The 25,649-nt window shown below is 66.3% G+C and overlaps 7 protein-coding genes across 14 annotated transcripts; 5 read left to right on the forward strand and 2 right to left on the reverse strand.

Annotated features, from left to right (window-relative positions):
- The first annotated feature begins 127 nt into the window (after positions 1–127).
- On the forward strand, positions 128–7,508 carry TARS2 (threonyl-tRNA synthetase 2, mitochondrial). Its single transcript, XM_041125968.1, is given in 19 exon segments — positions 128–235; positions 422–520; positions 522–649; positions 1,059–1,182; positions 1,288–1,409; positions 2,073–2,190; positions 2,469–2,533; positions 2,634–2,712; positions 2,799–2,945; positions 3,053–3,151; positions 3,889–4,055; positions 4,140–4,302; positions 4,376–4,513; positions 5,263–5,340; positions 5,446–5,546; positions 5,714–5,815; positions 6,243–6,315; positions 6,501–6,615; positions 7,273–7,508. Coding segments are annotated over 19 exon segments (2,127 nt in total). The 5' UTR covers positions 128–175; the 3' UTR covers positions 7,422–7,508.
- A 1,779-nt stretch (positions 7,509–9,287) lies between these two features.
- ECM1 (extracellular matrix protein 1) lies at positions 9,288–11,926 on the forward strand. The gene is made up of 7 exons (XM_041125906.1): positions 9,288–9,408; positions 9,904–10,202; positions 10,279–10,629; positions 11,015–11,087; positions 11,143–11,236; positions 11,592–11,679; positions 11,753–11,926. The coding sequence occupies exons 1-7, from the start codon at positions 9,288–9,290 to the stop codon at positions 11,924–11,926; spliced, it is 1,200 nt and encodes a 399-aa protein (XP_040981840.1).
- A 2,244-nt stretch (positions 11,927–14,170) lies between these two features.
- On the reverse strand, positions 14,171–15,375 carry RPS27 (ribosomal protein S27). The gene is made up of 4 exons (XM_030026666.2): positions 15,247–15,375; positions 14,907–15,015; positions 14,713–14,823; positions 14,171–14,402 (listed from the first exon to the last, which is right to left on the reverse strand). Exons 1-4 carry the CDS (start codon positions 15,250–15,252, stop codon positions 14,374–14,376), a joined length of 255 nt encoding a protein of 84 aa, XP_029882526.1. The 5' UTR covers positions 15,253–15,375; the 3' UTR covers positions 14,171–14,373.
- A 148-nt stretch (positions 15,376–15,523) lies between these two features.
- RAB13 (RAB13, member RAS oncogene family) lies at positions 15,524–18,821 on the forward strand. Of its 2 annotated transcripts, XM_041126003.1 has the most exons (9): positions 15,524–15,721; positions 16,776–16,836; positions 16,929–16,989; positions 17,123–17,200; positions 17,290–17,379; positions 17,466–17,531; positions 17,656–17,706; positions 18,616–18,659; positions 18,736–18,821. In XM_041126003.1, the coding sequence occupies exons 1-8, from the start codon at positions 15,598–15,600 to the stop codon at positions 18,646–18,648; spliced, it is 564 nt and encodes a 187-aa protein (XP_040981937.1). In that variant the 5' UTR covers positions 15,524–15,597; the 3' UTR covers positions 18,649–18,659; positions 18,736–18,821. The 2 variants fall into 2 exon arrangements, with proteins under 2 accessions (XP_040981937.1, XP_029882368.1); XM_030026508.2 differs by lacking the exons at positions 18,616–18,659; positions 18,736–18,821 and adding an exon at positions 17,794–18,043.
- On the forward strand, positions 18,309–19,507 carry JTB (jumping translocation breakpoint). Its single transcript, XM_030026510.2, has 5 exons — positions 18,309–18,518; positions 18,616–18,659; positions 18,736–18,821; positions 18,912–18,991; positions 19,113–19,507. The coding sequence occupies exons 1-5, from the start codon at positions 18,442–18,444 to the stop codon at positions 19,267–19,269; spliced, it is 444 nt and encodes a 147-aa protein (XP_029882370.1). The 5' UTR covers positions 18,309–18,441; the 3' UTR covers positions 19,270–19,507.
- An 83-nt stretch (positions 19,508–19,590) lies between these two features.
- Positions 19,591–22,395, reverse strand: CREB3L4 (cAMP responsive element binding protein 3 like 4). 6 transcript variants are annotated; one of them, XM_030023786.2, is made up of 10 exons: positions 22,332–22,395; positions 21,626–21,839; positions 21,272–21,482; positions 21,030–21,127; positions 20,870–20,950; positions 20,687–20,793; positions 20,540–20,608; positions 20,360–20,435; positions 20,175–20,271; positions 19,591–20,070 (listed from the first exon to the last, which is right to left on the reverse strand). In XM_030023786.2, the coding sequence occupies exons 2-10, from the start codon at positions 21,734–21,736 to the stop codon at positions 19,943–19,945; spliced, it is 978 nt and encodes a 325-aa protein (XP_029879646.1). In that variant the 5' UTR covers positions 21,737–21,839; positions 22,332–22,395; the 3' UTR covers positions 19,591–19,942. The 6 variants fall into 6 exon arrangements, with proteins under 6 accessions (XP_029879646.1, XP_029879650.1, XP_029879649.1 ...); XM_030023790.2 differs by lacking the exons at positions 21,626–21,839; positions 22,332–22,395 and adding an exon at positions 21,951–22,313; XM_030023789.2 differs by lacking the exon at positions 22,332–22,395 and having other exon boundaries at positions 21,033–21,127; positions 21,626–22,057.
- On the forward strand, positions 22,364–25,360 carry SLC39A1 (solute carrier family 39 member 1). 2 transcript variants are annotated; one of them, XM_030023793.1, is made up of 5 exons: positions 22,364–22,457; positions 22,805–23,100; positions 23,577–23,707; positions 24,337–24,983; positions 25,027–25,360. In XM_030023793.1, the coding sequence occupies exons 2-4, from the start codon at positions 22,908–22,910 to the stop codon at positions 24,961–24,963; spliced, it is 951 nt and encodes a 316-aa protein (XP_029879653.1). In that variant the 5' UTR covers positions 22,364–22,457; positions 22,805–22,907; the 3' UTR covers positions 24,964–24,983; positions 25,027–25,360. The 2 variants fall into 2 exon arrangements, with proteins under 2 accessions (XP_029879653.1, XP_029879652.1); XM_030023792.1 differs by having other exon boundaries at positions 24,337–25,360.
- The last annotated feature ends 289 nt before the right edge of the window (positions 25,361–25,649 follow it).

Consider the following 25,649-nt stretch of genomic DNA (forward strand, 5'->3'; position numbering starts at 1 on the left):
CCCCTGGGAGGGATCACCCGTCCCTGGCTCCGCCTCTGGGCGGGGATTCCACCCCTGCTCTGGGAGAGGACCTCCGTATCTAGTCCCGCCTCTGGGCGGAGCCTTCGGCCTCGGCCCCGCCCCCGCAGCGGACTGCCGCGTCCGGCCGGCGGCGGAAGGGGCGGAGCCTCCCGCCATGCCGTCCGCCTGGGCCGGGGCGCGGCTGCTCTTCGCGGGAGCCCCGCGCCGACACCGGGTGCGCTCAGGCCCGCCCCACCCCCCACCCCTCTCCCTTCCGGGACCCCGGCGTCCTACCCTCCCCCCGCCCCCCACGCCCCATCCCCCTCCCTCCCCCCTGCCCGCCTCTACCCACCGGCACCCTCGCGCTCCGAAGGGGTCCTGACCCCACGTTGACCCCACGTTGACCCCGACCCCTCCCCAGGTTTCCGGGCCGGACCCCCACCTTTCTGAGCGCCTCCGGCTCTTCCAGCAGCTGCGGGCGGTGCAGGAGCAACGGGATGAGGCCGGGACCGGGACCGGGACCGGGACCGGGACAGGGTGTGGCCGCCCCCCCCCCAGGGACCCCCATCCGCATCGCTCTGCCCGGGGGGGGCCGCCTGCCCGGCCGGGCCCTGCAGACCACTCCCTTCCAGGTGGCCACGCAGCTGGGGTACGCACAGGCCCCGGCCCTCCCCTCCCCAGGTGGGGACAGCCAAGGTCCCCACAGTGTCCCCGGGGTCCCCAGCATCCCCACAGTGCTCCCAGGGTCCCCTACAGAGTCCCCGTGGTGTCCCTACAGGGTCCCCACAGTGTCTCCACAGGGTCCCCACAGGGCCTCTCTGGTGTCCGCAGTGTTCCCACGGGGTCCCCACAGCATCCCCAGGTCCCCACAAGGTTCACAGGGTCCCCACGGGGTCTCTGTGGTGTCCCCAGGGTTCCTACAGGGTCCCTGCAGCATTCCTATGGTCTCCACAGGGTCCCCACAGTGTCCCCACAAGGTCCACAGGGTTCCCATGGTGTCCCTATGGTCCCCATGGTGTCCCCATGGGGTCCTCAGGGTCCCCCCGGTGTCCCCACAGGGGGGGCCTGGCAGAGGCAGCACTGGTGGCCCGGGTGAACGGGACCCTCCAGGACCTTGACCGGCCCCTGGAGAGCGATGCCGACCTGGAGCTTCTCGACTTCTCGACGCCAGAGGGACGGGCGGTGAGTCCCGCAGGACACGGGGGCTGGACCCACGCCCCACTCCCCTCACAGCGTGTCCCCCATGTCCCCCCCTCCGTGTGTGTCATCCTCGCCCCCCCCCCCCAGGCTTTCTGGCAGTCCAGCGCCTGCGTCCTGGGCGCGGTGGCGGAGCAGTTTTACGGAGCCACACTCTGCAGTGCCCAGGCCACCGAGGACGGCTTCTTCTGCGACGTCCACATGGGAGAGAGGTAAGGAGATGGCGGGGGGACTGTCCTAGTTTCAGCTGGGATAGAGTTAACTGTCTTCCTAGTAGCTGGTACGGTGCTATGTTTTGAGTTCAGTATGTGAAGAATGTTGATAACACTGATGTTTTCAGTTGTTGCTAGTAGTGTTTAGACTAATGTCAAGGATTTTTCAGCTTCTCATGCCCAGCCAGCGAGAAAGCTGGAGGGGCACAAGAAGTTGGCACAGGACACAGCCAGGGCACCTGACCCAAACTGGCCAACAGGGTATTCCATACCATGTGACGTCCCATCTAGTATAGGAACTGGGAAGTGGGGGTGGGGAATCACCGCTCGGGGACTAGCTGGGTGCCGGTCGGCGGGTGGTGAGCAATTGCGCTGCGCATCATTTGTACGTTCCAATCCTTTCATTATTGCTGTTGTCATTTTATTAGTGTTATCAGTATCATTATTAGTTTCTTCTTTTCTGTTCCATTAAACCGTTCTTATCTCAACCCGTGGGTTTTGCTTCTTTTTCCCGATTTTCTCCCCCATCCCACTGGGTGGGGGGGGAGTGAGTGAGCGGCTGCGTGGTGCTTAGTTGCTGGCTGGGGTTAAACCACGACAGGGACACACACACATGGGTCCCCTGTGGGGCGCGGTGTCCCCAGCCTGTCCCCACGCCTGCAGGACGGTGCAGCGCGGTGAGCTGCCGGCGCTGGAGGAAGCTTGTGACGCTTTCGCCCGCACCAGGCACCGCTTCGAGCGCCTCGAGGCCACCCGCCAGCAGCTGGCCGAGCTCTTCAAGGTGAGACCCCAGGCATGTCCCCTCCCCAGCATGTCCCCTCCCTGTGCTGGTATGGGGTAAGGAAGCCCAGCTTGGGGACATCGGGACCCTCCTGGTTGGGGTTATGGACGGGGTGATGCTAACGGGGACCAGTGTCACCCCTACTCACTGTCACCCCCCCCTTGGTGTCACCTGTGCCACTCTCACCCGCCTCGGTCCTCCCCTCACCCCCAGCACGGTGTCACCCCCCCCTCAGTGTCACTCATGCCACTGTCACCCACGTCGGTGTCCCCTCCCAGCACAACAGCTTCCAGCTGCAGCAGATCGAGGAGGAGGTGACGTCTCCTACTGCCACCGTCTATAGGTGAGCATGGGGGCTCTGGGGCAGGGAGGGGAGGCACATCTGGGCAGAGATAGAGCTGTGGTGTCCCCACGTCCATCCGTCTGTCCGTCTGTCCCTGCAGGTGCGGCCCCCTGCTCCAGCTCTGCCGCGGCCCCCTCCTCCGGCACACGGGGCTGATCGCAGCCCTCCGCATCCTGACCGTAGGTTTAGATGTGGGGCAGAGAAGGTGGGGGGGACACCCAGGTATCCAGACCCCACTGATTTCCTCCCCACCCCCTCCCGGCAGAGCTCGGCAGCGTTTTGGCGAGGGGCCAGGAGCCGCCAGTCACTGCAGCGCGTCGCCGCCGTTGCCTTCCCCAGCGCCCAGGATTTGGCTGCTTGGCAGCAGGCGCAGGATGAGGCCGCCCTGAGGGATCACCGCCGCATTGGTCGGGTAAGTCCCACATGGTGGTGGGGGCAGCAGCAGTGGAGGGTGGGTGTTACTGGAGGGTTGCCGGTGGCTGCTGGCAACCCCCCAGTAATGCCCACCCCTCAACGCAGGAGCAGGAGCTTTTCTTCTTCCACAAGCTCAGCCCCGGCAGTTGCTTTTTCTTGCCCCGCGGTGCCCACGTCTACAACACCCTCATTGACTTTATCAGGGTACGGCGCCCACAGCCCCCCCTCTGCCCCCCTGGGGGTGTCAGCATCACCTCCGCCGGGGGTAAGGGGAGAAATTGGGGTCTGCCCTGCACTGTGGCCCAACATACATGCACCCTGCTGCACCCCAGCCCCATTGGCAGCCTGTGCATGCCACTGCACCCCCATCCTGTTGCGCCCTGGACCCTTTGCACCCACACCCTGTCCCCACTGCGCACCCCGCTGCACCCAGACCCTCTTGTACCTGCACCCCAGCCCCGTTGCAGCTGCACCCCATTCCCAGCTGCACCCAGACCCTGCCTGTGCACCCCACTGCACCCCATCCCCATTGCACCTAGACCCTCTTGCACCTGCTGTGCACCCACTTTTGCTGTGCACCCCACTGCACCCAAACCCTCTTGTGCTGTGACCCCACTTGTGCACCCTGTTGCACCCCAGCCCTGCTGTCCCTGCACCCTGACCCCGCTGTGCACCCCACTGCACCCAGACCCCGTTGCACCGTGACCCTGTATGTGTACTCCATCCCCTCTTGCACCCCAGGCCTGTCGTACCCCCACTGCCCACCATCCCCACCGCACCCAGACCCTGTTATACCCCAAGTCCCTGCCATGCCCCATCCCTGCAGCACCCATGGCTGCAGCTCCCCGTCCCTCCCGCGCCCTGCAGCACCCGCAGCCCTCCCCTGGGACAGGCACCGTGGGGCTGGGCTGACATCCCTGTCCCTGTCCCCATCCCCGCAGAGCGAGTACCGGGGGAGGGGCTTCTGTGAGGTGGTGACCCCCAACGTGTTCAGCCCGCAGCTCTGGGAGCTCTCGGGGCACTGGCAGCACTACAGCACCCACATGTTCTCTTTCACCGCTGGTGCTGAGACCCTCTCTCTCAAACCCATGAACTGCCCAGCTCACTGGTGAGTGGGGGGGACGTGGGGGAGACGCTGTGGGGGGTTGGGTGGGCTGATGATGCATCTGACTGTTCGTCTGTCCGTCCACAGCCTGATGTTCACCCACCGGCCACGGTCGTGGCGGGAGCTGCCGTTGCGCCTGGCCGATTTTGGGGTGCTGCATCGCAATGAGCCCCCCGGCACCTTAACAGGGCTGACCCGGGTGCGGCGCTTCCAGCAGGACGATGCTCACATCTTCTGCACACTGGAGCAGGTGAATGTCCCCGCCGTGTCCCCCCCCCTCCATGTCGCACACCCCCCGGCCACCACTGACACCTCGTCCCCAGCTGGAGGGCGAGATTGATGCCTGCCTGGACTTCGTGCAGACGGTTTACGCCACGCTGGGCTTCTCCTTCCGCCTGGCCCTGGCCACCCGCCCTCCCGGGTTCCTGGGGGACCCCGAGACCTGGGACCGCGCCGAACAGGTGGGCTGGGGATGGGGACGCGGACGGAGCGTGGCCCCACTGCCGGCACCATCCCCAGCATCGCATCCCAGCTTGGCCGCCATATCCTCTGCAGCGTGCCCCATGCATCACCTCCTGCCTTGCCGCCATGTCCCCTGCGTTGTCCCCCTCGTTGTGCCCTGTGCACCATGTCCCAGCTTTGTCCCCGTGTCCCACGCGCCATATCCCAGCCAGGCCATAATGTCCCCTGCGCCGTGACCTGTCCATCACATCCGAGCTTTGCCCCCACGTCCTGCGCGTCACCTCCCCGCTCTGCTGTGGCGTCCCCCGCCTTATCCCCTGTCGTGTTCCCTGCAGTGCCCTGTGTGTCACCTCCCAGGTGTGTCATTGCTTGCCATGCAGCATGTCCCATCTGTCACCTCCCAGCTTTGCCGTCATGTCCGTGTGCTGTATCCGTGCAGCGTGGCCTCTGCATTGTGTCCCTGTGTCGCACGCATGCACCACATGCCCTGCACCACACCTCTGTCGTGCCTGCATTGTGTCCCTTGCGTCGTGTCCCCCACGTTGTCCCCCCTGTGTTCTGCCTGCACAGCGTCCCATGTTGCTGTCCCTGCATCGTGTCCCCCTCGTCATTGTGCCTGTTCATCGTACCTGTCATGCCCTCTGCGTTGGTCCCCTCTGTTGTGCCTGTATGTCATGCCCCTGCGTCACATCCCCTGCATCTTGTCCCCTACATCATCCCTCCCTGACCCCCCCATCTGTCCCTGCAGCAGCTGGAGCGGAGTCTCCGTGCCTTCAGGCAGCCCTGGGAGCTGAGTCCGGGCGACGGCGCCTTTTATGGCCCCAAGGTGACAGATTTTGGGGTGGGGGGTCCCCGAAGGGTCCTGGTTTGCCGCCTCTGGGGGCAAACTGGCACCCTTCAGGAAACACCCCTCTGCCATTATTCCTGATAGATCGATATCCGGATCCGGGATGCGCTGGGGCGGCAGCATCAATGCGGCACCATCCAGCTGGATTTCCAGATGCCGGAGAGATTTGAGCTGGAGTATGCCAGGTATTGGAGTATGCCAGGTATTGGTGGGGGTGGAGGGAGCAGACAAAAGAATTGGGGCTTGGGGGGGTCAGAGTTGGGCTAGGGTTGGCAGAATTGGGGTGTCAGGATGGGGCTGGGTCCCCCTGCACCCCCCTGACCCCTTGCGTATGTGTATGTCCCCCCCTCAGTGCGACAGGGGGCGTGGCGCGGCCAGTGCTGATCCACCGGGCAGTGCTGGGTTCTGTTGAGCGCATGGTGGCTGTGCTGGCCGAGAGCTGCGGTGGCCGATGGTGAGGGGGGGTTGACCCCGAAGGGTCCCGGTTGCCCTTGGGGGCAAACCGGGACCCTTTGGGGACAAGCCCCCCCTGCAAAAAATCTCTCACCTTGGGGCTACAAAAGGGGCACCCCCCAATCCCTGGGACACCCCCATCCTGGGGACACCCCCCCCAATTCCCCAGGGTCCCTTCATCCCCAGTGTCACCCCCATCCTGGGGTACCCTCCCAGTCTTGGGGACAGTCCTGTCCTGGGGCACCCCCCCAATCCCCAGGACACCCGCCCCCCCAATCCCTGGGACACTCCCATTCTTGGAGCACCCCCATCTTGGGGACAGCCCCCCCCAATCCCCGGGTCACCCCATCCCTGGTTCACCCTTGCCTTGACACCCCCCCGATGTCATCCCCCTCCCTGTGACCCCCCCCAATGTCACCCCTCCCCAGGCCGCTCTGGCTGTCCCCACTGCAGGCAATGGTCATCCCACAGGCGCCCGAAGTCGAGGACTACGCCCGGGAGGTGAGTGTGCCCCCCGCCATGTCCTTTCCCATGTCCCCTCCATCCCTCTGTGCCCCGCCATTCCTCTGTGCCCCCCATCCCTCCTTGTCCCTCTGTGTACCCCCGATCCTCCCGTGCCCCCCCATGCCCCCCCATCCCTCTGTGCCCCCCCCCCCCCCCCCCCCCCCACTGATGCTGTGGGGCAGGTGCAGGCAGTGCTGCGAGGGGGTGGCATGATGGCCGACCTGGACGGGGACGCGGGGGCCACCCTGGCCAGGAAGATCCGCCGGGCCCAGCTCGCCCACTACAACTTCCAGCTGGGTAAGGGGCAGGGGAATGGACACCCCAGACCCCCAGGATTGCACCCCACCCCCCCCCCCCGCCAGGACCAGGTGCGCTGAGTCAGCAGCACCCAGCCACCCCCCACTGGAACCCAGGAGCTGCTAGGGGGAAGCACTGGGACCCCTCTGGGCTCCTTCTGGGACCCCGCCTTGGGAATCCCCTGGGACTCCCCCAACACCCCCCTGGGACCCTCTTGGGACCCCTCCTGAGACCTCCGCAGGATCCCATGAGACCCCCCCCCCACTGGCAATTCCCTGGGACCCCCCTGGACCTCCCTGGAACTCCCCTTGAAGACCCCCTGAGACCCTCTTGGGACCCCTCCAGCATCTCCTGGGACCACCCATGACCCCCTGGGACTCCCCCTGTAGAGCCCCCTGAGACCCCCCACCCCGGGGACCCGCTGGCCCCCCTGTCCCTGGGCGGTGGGTGCTGGTCACGGGCGGGGAGGGGCTGTGGCTGCCCACGCAGGAGCACGTGGGGGCACGTGTGGGTGTACCCATGGGTGAGCGTGCCCAACATGGGGGGGTGCCTGGGGGGTTGCATGTGCAAGGTAGGGGGTATACAGGGTGGGGGGCTGTGCGGGACATGGAGAGGGGGACATGGGGCCCCCCCCCACCCACCTGGTCCCTCCCGCAGTGGTGGGCCGGCGGGAGCGGGCACATGGCACCGTCAGCGTCCGCACACGGGACAACCGGCAACTGGGGGAGCGCGACCTGCACCGGGTGCTGCAGCGGCTGCAGGAGCTGCGGGACGCCCGTGTCCCTGACGCTGAGGAGCAATTCTGACATCCCCCCCACCGTGTGTCCCCCCCTCTGTCCCCGCGTGTGTGTCCCGACACCCCCCTGATACCCATTAAAGTGCTGGGAAACAGTGCCGGGCTGTGGCAGGAGCTGAGACCTGGGCAGCTCAGTCCATCTCCCAGACCCCTTGGTGCTGGCATCCTGGGCGAGGGGGGGGGCCAGGACACAGGGGTCTGTCCCCCCACCCCAGACGCGTGGGTTCTCATTCCCCCCCCCCCCCCCCCAGCCCGGATGTCTGGGTCCCCCCCCTGCATGGGGCGGGGGGCAGGGTGTTGCACAAACTCAAGTCACGTCCCCGCCGGGTGTTGGGCAATCAGGACGGGGGGGACGGGGCTGTTTCCCCCCCCCCGCTCCCCGGCACCTGCCCAAAAGTTTGGGCTTAGCGCCAGGCAGGATGAGGCTGCACTGGGGGAGGGGGGAAACGACCCCTTTCCCCCCCGCTGTGTCCTAGGATGAAGAGAGGTGACCAAGGCCGTGACACCCTCCTGCCCCTGCTGCCCCACACGGGGGGATTCCACTAGTGTGGAGTGGGGGACACGAGCTGAGGGCCCTCCCCCCCCAGGGGGGATTCTTGCATGGGTGCCCCCCCCGCCCCGATCCCTGCCAGCATGAGGGGTGACTCACCGGGCGGGGCAGTCCCCAAAACAGGGCAAAAACCACAAAAATCTGGCCGCTTCCCCCTGCTGTGACGCAGGGGTCCCTGAGGCGGGGCGGGGGGGGGGGCCAGGGCCACCCAGGTGGGGACAAGACCACCGTGGTGTCCCCAATCCCCTCCCCCTCCCCCCAATCCTGGCTGGGGCATTTGGGGTCAGGGTTGTGACCGTGGCCCTGTTTGGGCGTGCAGGATGCAGCAGAGCACCCACAGCCCCCCGGCCCCCCCCCCCCCGTCGGCCCTCCCCCCTCCGGGCCCTGCCCCGACGTCAGGCTGTGACTCAGCCCTGCAGGATACGGCCCTGCGCCCGCCCCAGCCCTTCATAAGGCGGCGGAGCTGGCAGTGGCCCTCACAGCACCCGACGCCATGGCCACCTTTGGCCTCCTCTTCTTCCTCGGCACTGCGGGTGAGTCCCACGGCCCTGACCGACGGCAGGGTCGTCGTCGTCCCCCGCCACCCCAGCATGGCTGGGTCCCCTTCCTGGACACCTGGGTCCCCTCCCCGGCACGGGTCCCCTTCCTGACATGGGTCCCCTCCCCAGACACTTGGGTCCCTTCCCTGGATGCCTGGGTCCCCTTCCTGACACTTGGGTCCCTTCCATGACACCTGGGTCCCCTCCCAGACATGGGTCCCCTCGCCAGACACCTGGCTCACCTCCTTGACACTAGGGTCCTCTTCCCAAATGCCTGGGTCCCTACCCTGACACCTGGGTCCCCTTCCCGGAGGCCTGGGTCCCTTCCCTGGATGCCTTGGTCCTCTCCCCAACACCTGGGCCCCCTCCCTGGACACCTGGGTCCCCTTCCCAAATGCCTGGGTCCCCTTCCTGACACGGGTCCCCTTCCTGACATGGGTCCCCTTCCCTGGACACCTGGGTCCCCTTCCCGAATGTCTGGGTCACCTCCCTGACACCCGGCTCCTCTTCCTGAACACCTGGGTTCCTGCCCACACATTTGGGCCACCTCCCCGGACACCTGGGTCCCCACCCACATGCCTGGGTTCCCCTTCCTGGACACCTGGGTCCCCTCCTTGACACCTGGGTCCGCTCCCTGACACTTGGGTCCCCTTCCCAAATGCCTGCGGTCCCTTCCCTGGACGCCTGGATCCCCTCCCTGAATGCCTGGGTCCCCTCCTTGTTATGGGGCTCCAAACCCACAGGATGGCGGAGGTCCCCACTTGCCCCACCCCCCCCGGGCAGGGGGATGGGTGGGGGTGCCCCCGCTGACCCACTCTGTCTCCCACCGGTGACAGTGGTGGCCCTGGTGCAACCCCAGCATGTGGTACAGGAGAGCCTGGTCCTGCAGCACCCCCACATCGAGCAGCGTAAGGGCGGGAGGGGGAACATGGAGGGGGACACACCCCAGGATGGGGGGACATGGGGGAGGTGACACCCAGAGATGGGGACACCCAGGGGTGGGGACATGGATAGGGGGGACACAGGGTGTTGGGGATGGGGCGGGGGCATGGGGACATGGGTGGGGGGACACGGGAGGACACCCAGGTATGGGGACATGGATGGAGGGGACATGGGGACGGCCAAGGATGGGGACAGGGGGACATGGGGACCTGGATGGGGAGATGTGGGGGGGACGACACTTTGGGATGGGGACACCTTGGGATAGGGACATGGATGGGGGGAACATGGGGCCAGCACGGGTTGGGGACAGGGGGGGCACTGTGATGGAGGCGGAGGGGGGCATGGACACAGGGACAGGGAACCAATTGGGATGGGGGGGCACATAGGGACAAGCATCACCTGGGGCCAGGGCAGTGGGGACACCCCCCCGCCTCCTCCCCACACCCCAGCCCCCCTTTCAGTGCTGCAGGAGGAACAGGACACCGTGCTGCCCCCCGACATCCTGGCGATGGGCGCCACGTCCCCGCCGCGCCACCCCCCTGCCTGGCCCAACACCCTGGACGGCTTCCCCCCCGCCTGGCCTGTGGCCGCCGCCATCACCCGTCACTGCAGCCAGCCCCCCCGGCCCCCCCCGACCCTCCAGCTGCCCTCCACCGCCTTTGCCCACCTGCGCCGGCAGGCTGCCGCGCTCGATGCCTTCCGGCCCCGCCTCGACGCCTGCTGCCACCACCACACCCCACTGCCCTGCGCCCGCCACGCCGTGAGTCCCCGGGCTTGGAGGGGGGGGGACACCCAGAGTGTGTGCGTGGGGGCGGTCTGACCCCGCTGTCTCGCAGTGGACGGATGTGCTGGACAGATTCTGCACCGATGAATTTGGGGTGAAAACGCGCCAGTACCATTGCTGCCGGCAGCAGGGCACGGCACGCCGCCGCTGCTTCGCCCAGGGCCCCGACGCCATCGCCGCCACCGCTGCTGTCACCGTCTGGGACCCAGCTGCCGAGCCGCCCTTTCCCCCCGGCGAGCCCACCGCCACCAACATGGGCAACATCTGTGGGTTGCGGGGACTGCGCCCCGGCCCCCCCGGCCCCTCTGGCCCTTCTGGCCCCCGCATCCGCCTGCGCATGCGCCTGGAGCGCGAGTACAGCCGCTGCTGCCGCAACGGGAGCCTCACCTGCGCCCATGATGCCGTGAGTGCCAGGGCGGGGGTGAACACAGGGGGGCAAGGAGGGACCCAGGGATTTGGGAAGAGGACCCAGGTGTTTGAGAGGGACCCAGGAGTCCAGGGAATCACCCAGGTGTCCAGGGGAGACCCAGGCATCTGGGGAAGGGGACCCGGGTGTCTGGGGGGGGGACCTAAGCATTTGGGGAGGGGACCCAGGCATTTGGGAAGAGGACCTGGGCATCCAGGGAAGGGACCCAGGTGTTTGGGAGGTTCCCAGGCATGTGGGGTGTCACCCAGGTGTTTGGGATGGGGTGGGGGGAACCCAGGTGTCCAGGAGGGACCCAGGCATCCAGGGAAGGGACCCAGGTGTCCAGGTGCCCCCACTGATGCCACCCCCCCCGCCCCCACAGTGGCGGAAGGGGCTGGAGCGGTTCTGCCGGGAGGAGGCGGCGGTGAAGACGAGGCAGCACCGCTGCTGCCAGCGCGGGGGGGGGCCATGCCCGGGTCCGCTGCTTCGCAGCTGCTGCTCCCCACCCAGCCTACGACCGGGAGCTGCACAACATCAGCCTGGCCCGGCCGGGCCCTGCGCTGCTCCGCTCCCTCTGCGGGCCCACCCGCCTGCTCACCAAGAGGTGGGTGCCACCCCCCTCAACCCAAGGGACCCCAGTGCCCAGGTGCCTGCCCGGGACGGATCTACAGGGGTGCGGCTGTGGGTGGAATGGTGGGGGGGAGACTGGGATGGACCCAGGAGTCGTGTCTGCCCCCCCCCCCCCAATCTCAGAGGGGACCCAGACGTCCAGGACCGCCCCCATCAGGGAGGGGACCCAGGCAATTGGGACCCCCTCCCATCTCAGAGGGGACCCAGGCATCCAGCTTCCCCACCTCTGTGACCCCCCCCCCCCCATCTCAGAGGGGACCCAGGCATATGGGCCCCCACCCTAAGCCCCCCCCAACCCAGGAGATGACCCTTGTGTCCATGTCCTGCAGGCGGCCGGTGCCAGAGCTGCTGCGGGCCGTGACGTCCGGGTGCTGCCTGCTGCCCCCCGAGGAGCAAAGCGCCTGCGCTGATGAGCAGGTAAGTGGGGGGGGGTCTTGGGGCTCTGGGGGACCCCCACAGCCACCCTGACACCCCCCCCATGTGTCCACAGCTGTCCCAGGGCATCGCCACCCTCTGTGCCACCCCGCGGGACACCTGGCGTGACCCCCAGGGCTGCTGCTCGCAGGGGGACCCCGAGCAGCGCCGCTGCTTCAACACCAAGTACCTCGCCCGGGTGACCCTGGGGGCTGCCGTGGCCCCCCCACCCCTTGGCCACGATGAGTGACCCCCTCCCCGGGGCGAGGGGGGGGCAATAAAGGTGCTGTAGTGTCACCTCCGAGTGCCTCAGTGTCCCCATTGGGGGAGGGGGGGGGCGGGTCTCCCAAGCCTCCGCATCCCCATTGTGTGCAAGGTCCCCCCGTGCCTCAGTTTCCCCACAAGGCCCCATTCTGCCCCACCACCACCATCAGGCCCTGGGGTGTGTCAGGGTGTGGGGCCAGCTGTTGGGGTGTTTGTGGTGTTGGGGTGTGGGACCGGGTGTGACACTGTGTGTTTGTGTATCGGGGTGCAGCCTGGTCACCACAGGGACCCTGGTGTCTGGGGCAGCCCCCCCAGCACTGACACACCCCCCCCCTTAACTTAGGGCCAGGAAGGGGACCCAGGTGTCTGGGGACAGGGGCAATGTGTCGCCATGGCCCCTGAGATCACAAGTGGGGAAACTGAGATGCAGAGGGGGCTAGGCGGGGGGCATCCTGGCCTCATGGCTGCACCCCTCTTTTTGCACCCCCTGGTTTTACCCCCCCCCCTATTTTTGCAGCCTCCCCTCTTCTTGCCCCCCCTTTTGCACTCCCATTTTTAACCCCTATTTTGTACCACCCCCCCCCCCATTTTGCACTCTTTCTGCCCCTCTCCTCCCTTGACCCCCCCCCATGGGCACCAGCTGGATGCAGGGTCACCCCATTTCCCCCCACCCTCATGCCTCAGCTTCCCCTCCAGCAGCTCAGGATCCCTGAGGGATCCTGGGGAGGGGGCATGGGGGTGTTGGGGTCCCTGGGGGAACCCAGCTGTCCATCTCTTTTCAGAGTTGGTGTCTGTCCTTCCCTAGAGCCACCCACCCCCAGACACTCTGTCCAGCCAGCCAGCCAACCATCTGTCCGTGACATCACAGGATGGTTTGGGTTGGAAGGGACCTTCAAAGGTCACCTAGTCTGACACCCCCCACCCCCTCCCCCCATGAGCAGGGACATCTCCCACTCGATACCATCCAACCAGACCTCGAATGTCTCCAGCGATGGGGCACTGACCACCTCTCTGGGCACCCTGTGCTGGTGCCTCACCACCCTTGCCATAAAAAATTTCTTCCTTATATCCAATTTAAACCTACCCTCTTCCAGTTTAAAACCGCTGCCCCTTGTCCTGTCACTACAGGCCCTTGTAAAAAGTCTCTCCATCTTTCTTATAAGCCCCTTTCTATATTGAAAGGCCACAGTGAGGTCTCCCCGGCGCCTTCTCTTCTCCCAACTTTCTCAGCCTCTCTCCATAGCAGAGGTGTTCCAGCCCTCACATCATTTTTGTGTCCCCCCTCCGGACCTCCTCTGACAGCTCCGTGTCTTTCCTGTGCTGAGGACCCTCGAGCTGGGTGCAGAGCTCCAGGGGGTCTCACCAGAGCGGAGCAGAATCCCCTCCCTCGACCTGCTGCTGGTGATGCAGCCCAAGAGACAGTTGGCTTGCTGGGCTGCCAGCGCACATTGCTGGCTCAGGTCCCATTTGTCACCCACCCGTACCCCCAAGTCCTTCTCTGCAGGGCTGCCCCCAACCCATCCATGCCCCAGTCTGTGCTGGTACTGGGAACTGCCCCCCCCTGCCCAGGCATATGACCCTCAGGAGCTTCACACCAGCCCAATCCTCCAGCCTGTTTGGGTCCCTCTCGATGCCATCCCATCCCTCAGCCATATCAAGCAAATCAATGTATATCCAGCAGTACAGAATTAGAGGTATTCCCATTTTTGACGTTAAATCCCCAGGTTTTTTTGTGTTTCATCAGTATTTCCTGCACTCTCCCAGGCCAAAGAGCAGCAACAGCTCTGATGAGTGACCTTAAGAGGTTTCCCCATGGAACACCTCTGCTATGAGGAAAAGAAACCTGCTTCCATCTCTGGCATCACTAGTTACTATCCAGAAATACTCAGATATTCAGAGCAGCCTCCCTGCATTTCCCTGCTTGCAGGATATTCCCACCCTCCTGCAGGTTCCCAGCATGAAACAGGACTCAGCTGGGGCTCTGGAGCGTAGGGAAGTAAATCCCTACACATGGAGAATGTGACCTTACAGCGGTGAGAGATCCTATGCTGCACATGGGGGTGGTTTTGTTTCTGGCCTGAATAAAAGGAAGCGTTTCATTTGTCGCAAAGGTTAATAGCTATTGATTTCTGTCATTTAACTACCCAGGGGAGACAAAAATCTGCTTCAGAACTGCTGCCAAACCACCCTTCTCTCACAGCGAAGAATCAGAGCGTTAAAAGCAAACTGATTTGTATGTATTTTATCCAAAATTTATTGACAGCGAGATGGGCGGGGCTGTAGCAACAATACGAATGTCACATTCGTGGCCGGCGTTCCACGGATGCACACCTGCCAGCGCACTCGGGTCAGGCCTGGAGACGGGGTTCTGCGGCGGCAGCCCCTGCTCGCGCTCTGGGCGAGTTGTCACATCCATTCCCCCGCGCCCTTCACTTAATGCTGCTTTCGTCTGAAAGAGCAGCCTGAGGGAGGTGAAGAAATTAAAAAAAAAAACACAAAAAAACCCCCACGCAGTCAGAAACACCACAGCCTCTTTAAATGAAATCCCTTCCGTACAGGAATCTCTTTGTCTCACCAGCCCAAATTCAGCAGTTTTTGCCTTAAAACACCACCCCAGTTCTGAAAGTGCCCATAACCAAGTAGCTTTTACAATCTTCCAGCCCAGAAAATTCGCGTCTCCACAAGCCTCCTCAAGACCCCTCCCCGGCAGCTCCCCGAGGAAGCTGGGGGGTGTGTGTGGGTGTCATAAGCCGCCCCGGGCCTGCTACCCACCTTCTGTCAGCCTCGCCTTGCCCCCCGTGGGTTGGCACAGCACGGTCGAGCAGCCCACACACAAAACCACTGTCTGAGCGTGGCTAAACACCGTAGTGATCTTGTAACAACCTGCCGGGAAAGGGAGAGCTCTGAGAGGGGCCCGGGGGCGACGCACCGGGACACGTTGCCCGCCCCCCGCCCCGCCGCCCTACCCGGGCACTTGACGTCCATGAAGTAGGAGTTGGGGCTCTGCACCAGCCGCTTCTTCTTGTGCTTCCTCTTCTCCTCCTCCGGGGAAGGGTGCAGCAAGTCCTTCGCCAGCTGCGGGGACAATCCCGGTTAGAGCCCGGTCCTCGCCCGCCGCCATCTTGGAGCCCCCGCCATGGAGATGGCGGCGGTCACGGCCCACCCCGCTGCCCCCCCCCCCCCCGATCGACAACCGGGTCCCCCTCCTCCTCTTTCCTCCCGTATCGCGGCCCTGGGACCCTCCCGGGTCCGGAAACGGTGGGGGAAGGGGGAAGGACTGGACCCCGGTACCGGGGCCGCACTCACAGGCATGTTGGCGTGGAGGCAGCCGCGACCGAAAAGGGGCCAAACCGGAAGCGGGAGCCGCTATATCCGCTACGGGGGTTCCCCGCACGGGCGGAAGTGAGCCGCGGCCGCGGGGCGCCGCCATGTTGGGAAGGTCAGCTGTATTGCTGCCATCTTGGGAGGCGGGCGGGGGGGGCGCGGGTGTCATGACGTCTGTTGATCCCTGGTGGTGACGTCGAGGAGGTGGTGGTGGTGACGTCATGGCGGCGGGGCAGGGCTCGGGGCGAGTCTCCGCCCCGGGACGGGGTGGCGGGGTGAGGGGGGGGCGGGTCCCAGTGGCGGGGGAGAGCGGCCCGGCGGCGGGCGGGGGCCATGGCCAAGGCGTACGACCACCTCTTCAAGCTGCTGCTCATCGGGGACAGCGGCGTGGGCAAGACCTGCCTCATCATCCGCTTCGCCGAGGACAACTTCACCAGCACTTACATCTCCACCATTGGTGCGTGAGCGGCACCCCCGGGGACACCCAACACCCCCTCCATCCACCCTGCCCCCACCCAACCGCCCACCGGGTCCCCACCGCTCAACCCCGGCGCGGCTGGACGAAGGCCGGGGTGGTTGGGTCTGCTCTCATCGCTCGCTCGCCACCTTTCTCCTTCTCCATCCCCTGCCGGCCTCTCACCCGCACTCCAGCACTGGCAGGAGACCCGGGGACGGGGCAGCTCTGTGTGTGTCTCATCCCGAGGGGTGAACGGGGAGGTCTGAGCCATTTCCAGGGGCTGCATCACGAAGGAAGCCGGCGTGGCACAGTGATGCCGGCCACGGCTTGACGCTGATCCTGCTCAGCAGCCGACACCGAGCTGGGACCCCAGCACCCGCTGCCCTGTCCTCCTCCGAGTTTCCATCGTGCTGGTAAAACCATTTCCTGAGCCCAGAGCCACCCCAGCACGACCCGTGCCATAAACTCTGGTGTGGAGATGCCAGCTGGGCCGGGGGTCCATCTAGCTTGTACCCCACCATCACCCTCCCGGCCTGGGGCTCTGGTCCCAGGGGCTGCCCCCCAACTGCTCCAGCCCTTCCTCCTCCTCCACTTCAGCCCCTGAAACAGGGTGTCCTGAAACAGAGCCGAATGGGGGGGGGGGGGGATGGCTGCAGGGACATGGGAGTTTGGGGGGGCATCTGACAGCTTTTGGGACTGGTTGACTTGATTGGGGGGGGGTCCAGCAGCTCCCTTTGTCTGGTCTCTGCGCCCGCCCCTGCCACCCCAGCGTGGGCAGCATGGCAGGCAGCCATGTGGGGTGATGCCATTCTGCAGGAATTGCCATGTCTAGCAGGCTTGGGGATGCCAGTGACCCTCTCCCACCCACTTGGGGATGCCAGTGACCCTCTCCCACCCGCTGCAGCCGGTGCCAGGCTTGAACTTTGCTCCCCCCACCTTTCCTGGGATGCCAGATGGTTACTGGGAAACTGGGGGGTGGGACTGAGAGTGGAACTGTTTATGGCATCTGCTCCCGGTGCCATCACCAGCCCCTGTCTCTCTCCTTCCATCCCAGGGATCGACTTCAAAATCCGGACAGTGGACATCGATGGGAAGAAGATCAAGCTGCAGGTCTGGTAAGTGGGGGGTGGGGGGTGTGTGGAACTGGGGACCCCCCCAGCTTCCCATCGAGCTGCCCTCACCCCCTTCTCCTCTGCCTCTGCCCCAGGGACACGGCGGGACAAGAGCGCTTCAAAACCATCACAACAGCCTATTACCGTGGAGCCGTGGTACGGTGGGGGGTGGGGTGCCAGCAGCCCCCAGAAGGTGGGGGGGACAGACCGTGGCTGCCTGGGGATGAGGGTCCCCCCCTGCAAACCAGGGTGGAGGGTCTCTGCCCCAGTGACCACACCATCCTGGCAGGGCATCATCCTCGTGTACGACATCACTGATGAGAAATCCTTCGAGAATATCCAAAATTGGATGAAAAGCATCAAGGAGGTGGGTGTGCATTGGGGTTGGGGACACGGGAGGGGGGCCGGGGGGGGGGGGGCGGGGGGGGGGTCCTGCCCATCCTCTCCTGCCTGCAGAACGCCTCTGCCGGGGTCGAGCGTCTCCTCATCGGCAACAAGTGCGACATGGAGGGCAAGCGCAAAGTGCAGCGGGACGAGGCCGAGAAGGTAAGGGTGGGCACCGTGGGGCTGGGGAGGCTCCCCCCCACCCCAGCACCTGGCTCAAAGCCGGGGGGGTTCCCATTGTCCCACAGCTGGCGAAGGAGCACGGGATCCGCTTCTTCGAGACCAGTGCCAAGTCCAGCGTAAACGTGGAAGAGGTGAGAGGGAGACCCAGATGTTGGGGGGGGGGGGGGCCGCACATACCCCCCCCCAACGGGAGTGGCACTGGGGGGGTTCCCCATCCCTGGAGGGAGGTCCCTGCTGACCATCTCCTCTCCCCAGGCCTTCAGCACGCTGGCTCGGGACATCCTGCAGAAATCCTCCCGGAAAGCGGTGAGGGGGCCGGGGGGGGGCCGGGGGAGGGACACACCCCCCTTGCTCCAGCACCCCCCCCCGACTCCTCACCCCTCCCTCTTCCAGGCCCCCAGCAGCAGCAGGCCCCTGCTGGAGCCCGGCCCCCCGAGGAAGACTGGGGGTAAATGCTCCCTGGCGTAGGGCCGCCTCGACACACACCCCCCTGCCGCCGCCGCCGCTGCTTCCCCCGCCTGCCCCGGGGCAGCGCGGGCGCCTCTCCGGGGACGGGGGGGGGGGGGAAGGGCGGGGGGGGGAGGGAGGGCTGACACCCCCCCCCGGTCCACACCTCGTGCCATAAAGCCCAGCTTGTGCCTTGCCCCGTCTCCGGTGTCTCTGTTGGGGACGCGGGGGGGGGGGGGGCGGGGGGGACGACGGGCCCGGCGGGGGGGGGGGGGCGAGGGCCCGGGGCGCCGCCGCGCCGGGGCTGTGCGAAGCCACGCCCCTTCGCCCGAAGGCCACGCCCTTTTGCTTAAAACCACGCCCCTCGGGTCACGCCCCTTCCCATAACGCCCTGTAGTTCAAGCACGTCCCGTCCCTCAAGTCCCGCCCCCGTGCGAAACTCCTCCCCCCAGCCCCGCCTCGTATCCAGGCTCTGCCCCTCGCTGCCGCCCCCCGCCCTTTCCGTCGTCACCCGCTTCTCCCAGCGGTCCCCGCGCCTGAAGATGGCGGCTCCGTCAGAAACGCAGGGCTCAGCCCGGTAGTTCCGCCGCGCCGATGGGGCCCCGTGGCCCTACCGGGCCGCGCTGCTACGCCCTTTACGCCGTCCTGGGTGCCCTGGTGTGCGGTCTGTGGTGAGAGGGCGGCTGGGGTCGAAGCGCGGCCGGGGGGGAAGCACGGTTCGGCCAGGCTCGGAGCGCGGCCCTCACGGCGTTTCTGCTCTCTCCACAGGCCGCCGGCGGCGGCGATGGCGGCGAGCGATGAGAGGCGTTCGGGTGAGTGCGGGGGCTCGGGGTGGGCCCGGTGAGTTCCCGGCTGGGCCCGCACTCAGCGGCCGTGCTCTCTCTGCAGCGAGCCCGGTGGCAGCCACGCCGTGCTGGCGGGTGGAGGACTTTGTGGTGGCCCAGGAGTGCACCCGCTGCTCCAGCTTCCAGGCGGTGAGTATGGGCAGCGACGGGGCTGCACTCACCCCCAGCAGGGCAGGTCCTGCCCCGGTATGGCCCCTGACGGACTCCTCTTGGTTACAGAAAACGATAGCGGAGTGCAGCCCCACTGGCTTCATTGAGAAGATTACCTGTGCCACCTCCAAGAGGGATGAATTCAAGAGGTGAGTGCAGACTTTGGGGCAGCCATGAGCCCCAGAGAAGGGGGGTCACAGAGGGAGACAGGGTTGGATTTGGGGTTGAAGCTTTTCTTTCCAGGGTTCCTAACTCTCCCTATGGGTGCAGTTGTCGCTCCGCAGTGATGGAGGCGCACGTTTTCTGGAGATTCGTCGGCACCATGATGTGCGTTGCCACCATCTTTGCGGTGCTGGTGGTGTGTCGCCAGCGTGTGCTGGACAGGAAGGCCCTGGAGAAGGTCCGCAAGCAGATTGAGTCCATTTAGCAGAGCCCGGCTGTCCTGGAGCGGAGAACTCTGCTCACCTGCTACTCCCAACCGGGTGGGAGAAGGAACAGGTGCCTGGGGCAGGCCCTGGCCTGCTCTGTGAACACCGGAGTCCTGCCGGGAGCTGCCTCAGATGCCACTGGGGCATCCCATGGGACCAGCTGAGGGGTGCCTGCTTGCACGGGGCAGGCCCTTGGGGAGCACGGTGTGTAATAAATCCTGATCGTTGTCACCAGAACAATGCTGGCATTCGTCCCTGGGAGCGATGTAGGGCTGTCCCACTGTGTCTGCTGCCCCATTGGAGACCTGGCGGGGGGGGGGGGGGTGGTTCCATCCCTCATGGCCCCACTACGGGCTCAGTGCCAACCCTCGGACACACGTTGGGGTGCAAACCGGGCACGGGTTTATTCAGTGGTGCACAGAGCTGCCGGGGGTGGGGGGCACACCCCCACATCCAGGCTGGGCTGGATGTCCCCCCCCACTGCTGCTCCCACCCCAGGGTGGCTCCCAGGGCCCCAAAGCTGGGGCTGTTCTCCACTGCCTGTCACATTTCGTCCCCATGTCCCTGTTTTGCTGTCTGTGCATCCCCAGGGGGGGCCTGGCTTGAGGAGGTGGTGCTTCGCTCCCTGCTGGGGGGGGGGGGGGGGGCGTCCTGTCCCCGTGCCCCCCCCCCTCAGCTCCATCTTCCTCTGCAGCTGCAGGTCCTGGCTCTTCCACCCTCAGCCACCCCGGCACAGGGAATGGGGCTTCTCTGGCCAGTCCCAGTGGCTCCCCCCTGGGTCAGGATGTTCCTGGAAATCACTGTGGAAACAACGAATGCTGGGGTGGGCAACACTGGGGCGGGGTGGGGGGAGCTGCAGCTGGTCCCCCTGCCCCAACTGGGGCTCCTACAGCCTCCGTGTTACCTCTGGTGGGCCTGTCACCATCTTGGTTGCCCCCCGGGCCCCGGCAGAAGGGGCTGTAGCTGGGGAAGAGGATAAGTCCCAGGCAGAGGAGCAGGATCTGCCGGGGAGAAACAGGAACCGTGTGCCCCCGAGTGGTGCTTGGGAGATGCCGGCACACGCGGTGTGCCCTGGTGAGCGTGCTGTACCAGGACGCAGGTGCTGGTCTGAGCAGCCTTGTTGGATGTTTGCTTGATCAGCGCCTGTAGCTGCCGCAGCAGGGACCTGAGGGACGAGGGGTTGGCGAGCGCCTGTCCCGGTGTCGTCTCCCCCCCGCCCCTTGCTCATCCCGGCACCGTCCCCACCGCAGTGCCCCGCGCCACGCTCACCCGTTGTGCTTCTCCAGCTCCTGGACTTTCTTCCGCAGCTCCTGGTTCTGGGCTGAGCACGCAGCTGCCCTGCCAGGGCAGAGACGGGCACAGGTGAGGGGACATGCGCCTGGGGACGTGCTGGCTCGCAGTGCTGCCAGCACCCACCTGCTCTCCAGCCCATCCAGGTACTCCTTCTTCCTCCGCCGGCTGTCCTGGGCCGACTGCTTGTTCCGGATCTTTCTCCTCACCTTCTTTAGGATCTGCTCCTCAGCCTGGGGCAGGGGGGTGGAGGAATGAGCCCTGCCCCCCAGCCCCTCCCACCCCCCTCCAGCCCCCCCACCCATGCACCTGGGTGAGGGGCAGGGTGCTGGGCAGCGTCACCCCCTCCTGCGCCAGCAGCCGCTTCTCCTCCTCTGTCAGGCTCAGCTGCTGAGAGATGGGACATGCATGGGGACAGGCTGGGGATGCCTGGCAGTGTGGGGATGGGGGGGGGGCTGTGGGGACTCACCACGGGGCTGGGTGCGGGCAGGGAAGTGGGCAGGGACACAGCAGGCAGGTTGTTGATGATGCAGGAGCTGGGGAGCAGCGTGGGGTACAGCCAGTCATCTGTAAGGGGGAGAGGTAGCTGTGCCCTGCCTGTTCCTGCCTGCTCCTGCCTGCCCTAACCCGGGGAGCTGCTCTGCTCCCTGCCCTGCACTGCGCCAGCAGGATGCAGCCCCCAGGGGCTCAACTGTGCCAAACCCCACTGACCCAGCTGGATAGAGATGACGCTGCCATGCTGGGGGGTGCTGAGGTCACAGACCACCTCGTAGAGGGTGGCAGTGGGGGGCTCGGCAGGCTGGGAGGGCTCCGGGTTGGCATCCTGGGAGCTGCAGCTGCCCGGAGAGGTGAGGCAGCTGCTCAGGCCGCAGACGGCGTTGGGGTTCACTGTCGGCTGCAGCAGCTCCTCGGCTTTGCTCCCCTGTAGCCAGAGAGGTGCTGGCAGGAGAGACGGGGACCCCGAGGGCTCCCGTGGCACCCCACCCACGCACACACCGGTGTCCCTCTGAGGGGACACGCACACAAACCCCTCCCTGCCCCGCTCCCCCTCTGACACCGACTCACACCATCCTCGGGGAGCATCCAGCCCTCGAAGGCCGGCTCCGAGCCGGAGAAGGGGGGATCAGGGAAGATGTTATCCGGGAAGATTCCGGCATCCGGTGCTTCTGGCTCCATCACCTGAGCTTAAGGGTGAGCGGGGGCCACCGACCACCCCCTGTGGCAGGGTGCCTGGGGACCCTCCCGAGCCTGGTGCTGTGGGTGCTGCTCCCACCAGATCCTGGCGAGGGACAGTGGCACCTTCCGCCGGCTCCGTGCCCTGACGCAGCAGGGATGGCCCGCCGCCCCCCCCACCTTTCCCCAGCTCCTCGGGGTGTCCTGTTCCCCGCACCTTGGTCCCCGTTTGTGCAGCCGCCTCCGCCCGGTCCCGGGGCTGTGCACCAGGATCTCCGGTATCCTGGGCAAACCCAGCCAAGTCCCACCCCCGGAGCATTACACCGGTAAAGGGCCGGGCTCCCCGGGCTTCTCCCCGCCTTTCCCGTCTCTACCGGGACACAGCGGAGGGTCCGACCGGGCTACCGGGGAGAACCGGGCTGAGGCTGTCCCGGTACCGCGTCCCGGGGAGCAACAGCGAGCCATCCCGTGGGGGAACCGGGGGTCCCGGGGGTCGGTTCGCTGCAACTGACGGTGGCTGCAGAACCGGGCCGGTGCCCTCCCGGTAACGGGACCCTCCGGGGGGGAAAGGGCGGGGGGACACAGGACGGACCCGTACCCCGTCTTCTCGTTTTTTATTGGCTGCGATGCGCGTCACTCAATAATACCGTCAGGGTTTTGCGCGTCGCTATTGGCTGCGACGCCCAGTGCCGGCTCCGCCCTTTGGAACACCGAGTAGCGAGCGGTGAGTGCGGGGCCGGGGTGGGACCGGGACCTTGGACCGGGACCGGGACGAAGTCCCGGTCCCGGTCCCCGATCCCGGTCTTTGATGGCGATCCCGGCTCACCAGTCGCGGTGCTTGATCCCAGTTCGCCGTTACCGGAGCGCTGCCCCGCTTCCCCGGGCCACCCCCGTCCCCGCCCCGGGAATTCCCCTCCCAACTCGTCGCCGTGCTCCGGCCACCGGGGGGCCCGGGATGGGGCGGGTGGGGGCGGGGGGTCGGTGCCGGTGGAGGGGGCGGGGGGGGTGTGAGTCACCGGGACCGGGAGGCGGCACCGACCGCTCTGACGGTGCCATCCCGTCCCGCCGTAGCTCCGGTTCACCCCGGGGATGCGAAGCGCTATCGAGACAGTAACGACGGGTCAGAGCTTCTTCCGCGGTGAACGTTGAGTTCCCGTACCGAATCCTGGCCGGGATGGCGGTGGAAAACGGGATCAGAACCGGAACCGGGACCGGGACGGAGGTGCTGGCCTGGAGTCCCGGGATGGGTCCGCGGTCCCCGTCCGGGCTGGAGGCAAAGTTGGGCTCGTTGGTGCTGCTGCTGCTGTTGCCGCTTGCCTGTGGCCTTGCCCCGCTCTGCTGCTTCCGACAGCCCCCCAGCTCTGCCGGTATGGCCGGAGAAGGACCGGTGACGGGGGGATCGAGGTGTCCCGGGAAGGCTGGGGGGGGTCTCAGGCATCTGGGGTGTCTCAGTGGGGAGGGTTGGGGGGAGTCGGAGGGGGCTCAGAGTGTCCCAGGTGTTTGGAGGGTCCTGGAGGGGCTGGGAGGGGCTGAAGGGTTAGGGGGATCCTGGAGGAGTTGGGGGGGTCCTGGGGAGGCTGGGGGGGGTCCTGAGGAGTCTGGGGGTCTCAGAGGTCTGGAGAGTCTTTGAAGGTCTGGGGTGTCCCAGGGAGTCTGGAGGGGCCTGGGGGTGTCCGGTGGGGTCCAGGGGTCTCAGAGGGTCCCAGGCATCTGGGACAGGCTGGGGTCGGGGCTGTCACCTGGGGCTGGGCTGACCTCAAAAGGCCCGGCATGTCCCAGGGTGCGGGGCTGGGGTGGAGGGTCTCAGTGGGGGTCTCAGTCCCTCCTGCCGGCCCCCCCCCAGACGCCCGCAGCCCGGTGCTCAGCCTGGTCAGCTGCTTCGCCGGTGGCGTCTTCCTGGCCACCTGCCTGCTCGACCTCCTGCCCGACTACCTGGCCAGCATCAGCGCGGCGCTGGAGGGGCTGCGCATCACGGTGAGCACCCAGAAACCACCCCCCCAGGGTCCTGCCCCCATTGGTGACCCTGCCCAGGGGGACCTCAGCTCTGTCCTGGGGGTTTCCCGGTGTCCCTGTCCCCAGGATCGGGATCAGCAGCTCCGGCTGGGTGCAGGGGGGGGGTGTCAGCTGTGCTGGGGGACAGTGGAGAAGGGACAACAGTGGGGAGGGGGTGGTGGGGAAGGGGATGGGGACAGCAGGGAAGGGACAGTGGGTACTGGACTACGGGGAGGGGGGCAGTGGGGAGGGGTTGAGCAGGTATGGGATGGATGGGATGGCAGGGAGGGGGACAGATGGGACAAGAGGGAAGGGGATGGTGGGGACAGGATGGTGGGAATGGGACAGTGGGGAGTGGGCAGCAGGATTGGGACGTTGGGGATGGGGACAGCAGGGATGGAGCTGGCAGGGCTGGGCTGGTGGCGGCGGAGCAGCTGGGAGGGGACAGTAGGGATGAGCCCCGGTGTCCCGCCGTGACTCATGGAAAGATCCTCCCTCTGCCCGCAGCTTCCCGGCAGCCTTCCCCAGGCTTCTTCCTTCCCCAGGGCCGGGTGCAGGCAGGGCCAGGGTTGCAGGCAGGCCCTGAACCCCCTTTCCGCTGTCTCTCCCAGCTGCAGTTCCCCTTGCCGGAGTTCATCCTGGCCATGGGCTTCTTCCTGGTGCTGGTGCTAGAGCAGGTTGCGTTGGCGCAGCGGGAAGCGTCGTCTATCCCGGAGGAGACGCGGGCGTTGCTTCCCACCGGTTCCATCCAAACCCTTTCACCGCAACCTCCTGTTCCCGGCACCCGGAGCGCCATCCGTGCCGGATTGTTGGTGCTGGCGTTGGCGTTGCACGCCGTGCTGGAGGGGCTGGCACTGGGATTGCAGGAGGCAGAGGGGGCCGTGCTGCGCGTCTGCCTGGCGCTGCTGCTGCACAAATGCGCGGTGGCCTTCAGCTTGGCGCTAAAATTGTTACGGGGTCGTCTGCGCCCGCCAGCCGTGGTTGCTTGTTTGACACTCTTTGCCATGATGTCACCTTTGGGTGTGGGGTTGGGGACAGCAGTAGCAGCGGGCGCGGGACCACGGCAGCGGTTGTGCCGAGGGGTGCTGGAGGGGTTGGCAGCTGGGACCTTCCTTTATGTCACTTTTTTGGAGATTTTGCCCCAGGAGCTGGGGGTCCCCCAACATCGCATCCCCAAGGTCATCCTGCTCCTTGCCGGCTTCGCCCTCGTCACCGCCATCCTCTTCATCAAGATCTGAGACACCCCATCCCCCGAGTGGAGGATGCCCCCCTCCCAACCCCAATGCAGGATGCCAGGGAAGGGGGTTCCCCTCTGCACTCCCTCCTCTGTGCAAATGCCAAAGTGCCACTTCAGGTGCTGGCCCCGGCCCCCATGTGCACCCTGGGGTGGGGGTGGGGTTCCTGCCTGTGGGGACACCCCCCCCCTCCGTGAGGCTCAGCCCCGTGCCTCAGTTTCCCCATCTGTACAGGGGGAACAGTGCTGTCCCCCTCCACGGGACCCCAGGACGGGGGTGGGCTGAGTGTGTCGTGCCCCCCCACACCCACAAGTGCCCTTACAGCGTGGGGTGCAGAGCCCCAGCCCCCCCCCCGGCTGGGGAGAGGCGTTGGATGAAGCAAATAAAAGACTGGACCTGACGTGCTGCCTCTGCCTGGGAGGGGGTTGGGGGGGGGGCGCAATACTGGGAGGGAACGACAATGTCCGGGGGGGGGCCCACAGTGCCCCCCCCCCCAGGTCTATATGTGCTGAGGAGGTCCAGGCCCCCCCAGTTTTGGGGGTGGGGTCTGCTCTGTTCCCAGCCATGGGGGGGGGGGTGACCCGGCTGTACCCCCCCAGCTCTAACCCCGTCCAGCATTACCCCCCCGACCCCCCATGCAGCGCTGTACCTCCGCCCCCCCGTTACCCCTGGCCCCGCCCCCCAACCCG

Source organism: Aquila chrysaetos, chromosome 9, assembly GCF_900496995.4.
Source record: "Aquila chrysaetos chrysaetos chromosome 9, bAquChr1.4, whole genome shotgun sequence".
NCBI classification, from domain to species: Eukaryota; Metazoa; Chordata; class Aves; order Accipitriformes; family Accipitridae; genus Aquila; species Aquila chrysaetos.

Bases quoted from the DNA above. Each gene is read 5' to 3' on its own strand.
- CREB3L4 (XM_030023786.2), bottom strand. From the start codon at position 21,736: ATGGAGCCAGAAGCACCGGATGCCGGAATCTTCCCGGATAACATCTTC. The intron at 20,951-21,029 runs GTGAGTCCCCAC...CCCATCTCTCAG, and splicing joins TGCCCGCACCCAGCCCCGTG to CAGCTGAGCCTGACAGAGGA. The intron at 20,609-20,686 runs GTGGGTGCTGGC...CTGCCCTGGCAG, and splicing joins CTGGATGGGCTGGAGAGCAG to GGCAGCTGCGTGCTCAGCCC.
- SLC39A1 (XM_030023792.1), top strand. From the start codon at position 22,908: ATGGCGGTGGAAAACGGGATCAGAACCGGAACCGGGACCGGGACGGAG. The intron at 23,101-23,576 runs GTATGGCCGGAG...GCCCCCCCCCAG, and splicing joins ACAGCCCCCCAGCTCTGCCG to ACGCCCGCAGCCCGGTGCTC. The intron at 23,708-24,336 runs GTGAGCACCCAG...TGTCTCTCCCAG, and splicing joins TGGAGGGGCTGCGCATCACG to CTGCAGTTCCCCTTGCCGGA.
- RPS27 (XM_030026666.2), bottom strand. The intron at 14,824-14,906 runs GTAGGGCGGCGG...CTTTCCCGGCAG, and splicing joins CATGGACGTCAAGTGCCCGG to GTTGTTACAAGATCACTACG. The intron at 14,403-14,712 runs GTGGGTAGCAGG...CACCTCCCTCAG, and splicing joins CAAGGCGAGGCTGACAGAAG to GCTGCTCTTTCAGACGAAAG.
- JTB (XM_030026510.2), top strand. From the start codon at position 18,442: ATGGGGCCCCGTGGCCCTACCGGGCCGCGCTGCTACGCCCTTTACGCC. The intron at 18,822-18,911 runs GTGAGTATGGGC...TCTTGGTTACAG, and splicing joins GCTGCTCCAGCTTCCAGGCG to AAAACGATAGCGGAGTGCAG. The intron at 18,992-19,112 runs GTGAGTGCAGAC...CTATGGGTGCAG, and splicing joins AAGAGGGATGAATTCAAGAG to TTGTCGCTCCGCAGTGATGG.
- ECM1 (XM_041125906.1), top strand. From the start codon at position 9,288: ATGGGTGGGGGTGCCCCCGCTGACCCACTCTGTCTCCCACCGGTGACA. The intron at 11,237-11,591 runs GTGGGTGCCACC...CATGTCCTGCAG, and splicing joins ACCCGCCTGCTCACCAAGAG to GCGGCCGGTGCCAGAGCTGC. The intron at 11,680-11,752 runs GTAAGTGGGGGG...ATGTGTCCACAG, and splicing joins GCGCCTGCGCTGATGAGCAG to CTGTCCCAGGGCATCGCCAC.
- RAB13 (XM_030026508.2), top strand. From the start codon at position 15,598: ATGGCCAAGGCGTACGACCACCTCTTCAAGCTGCTGCTCATCGGGGAC. The intron at 17,532-17,655 runs GTGAGAGGGAGA...TCCTCTCCCCAG, and splicing joins CCAGCGTAAACGTGGAAGAG to GCCTTCAGCACGCTGGCTCG. The intron at 17,707-17,793 runs GTGAGGGGGCCG...TCCCTCTTCCAG, and splicing joins AGAAATCCTCCCGGAAAGCG to GCCCCCAGCAGCAGCAGGCC.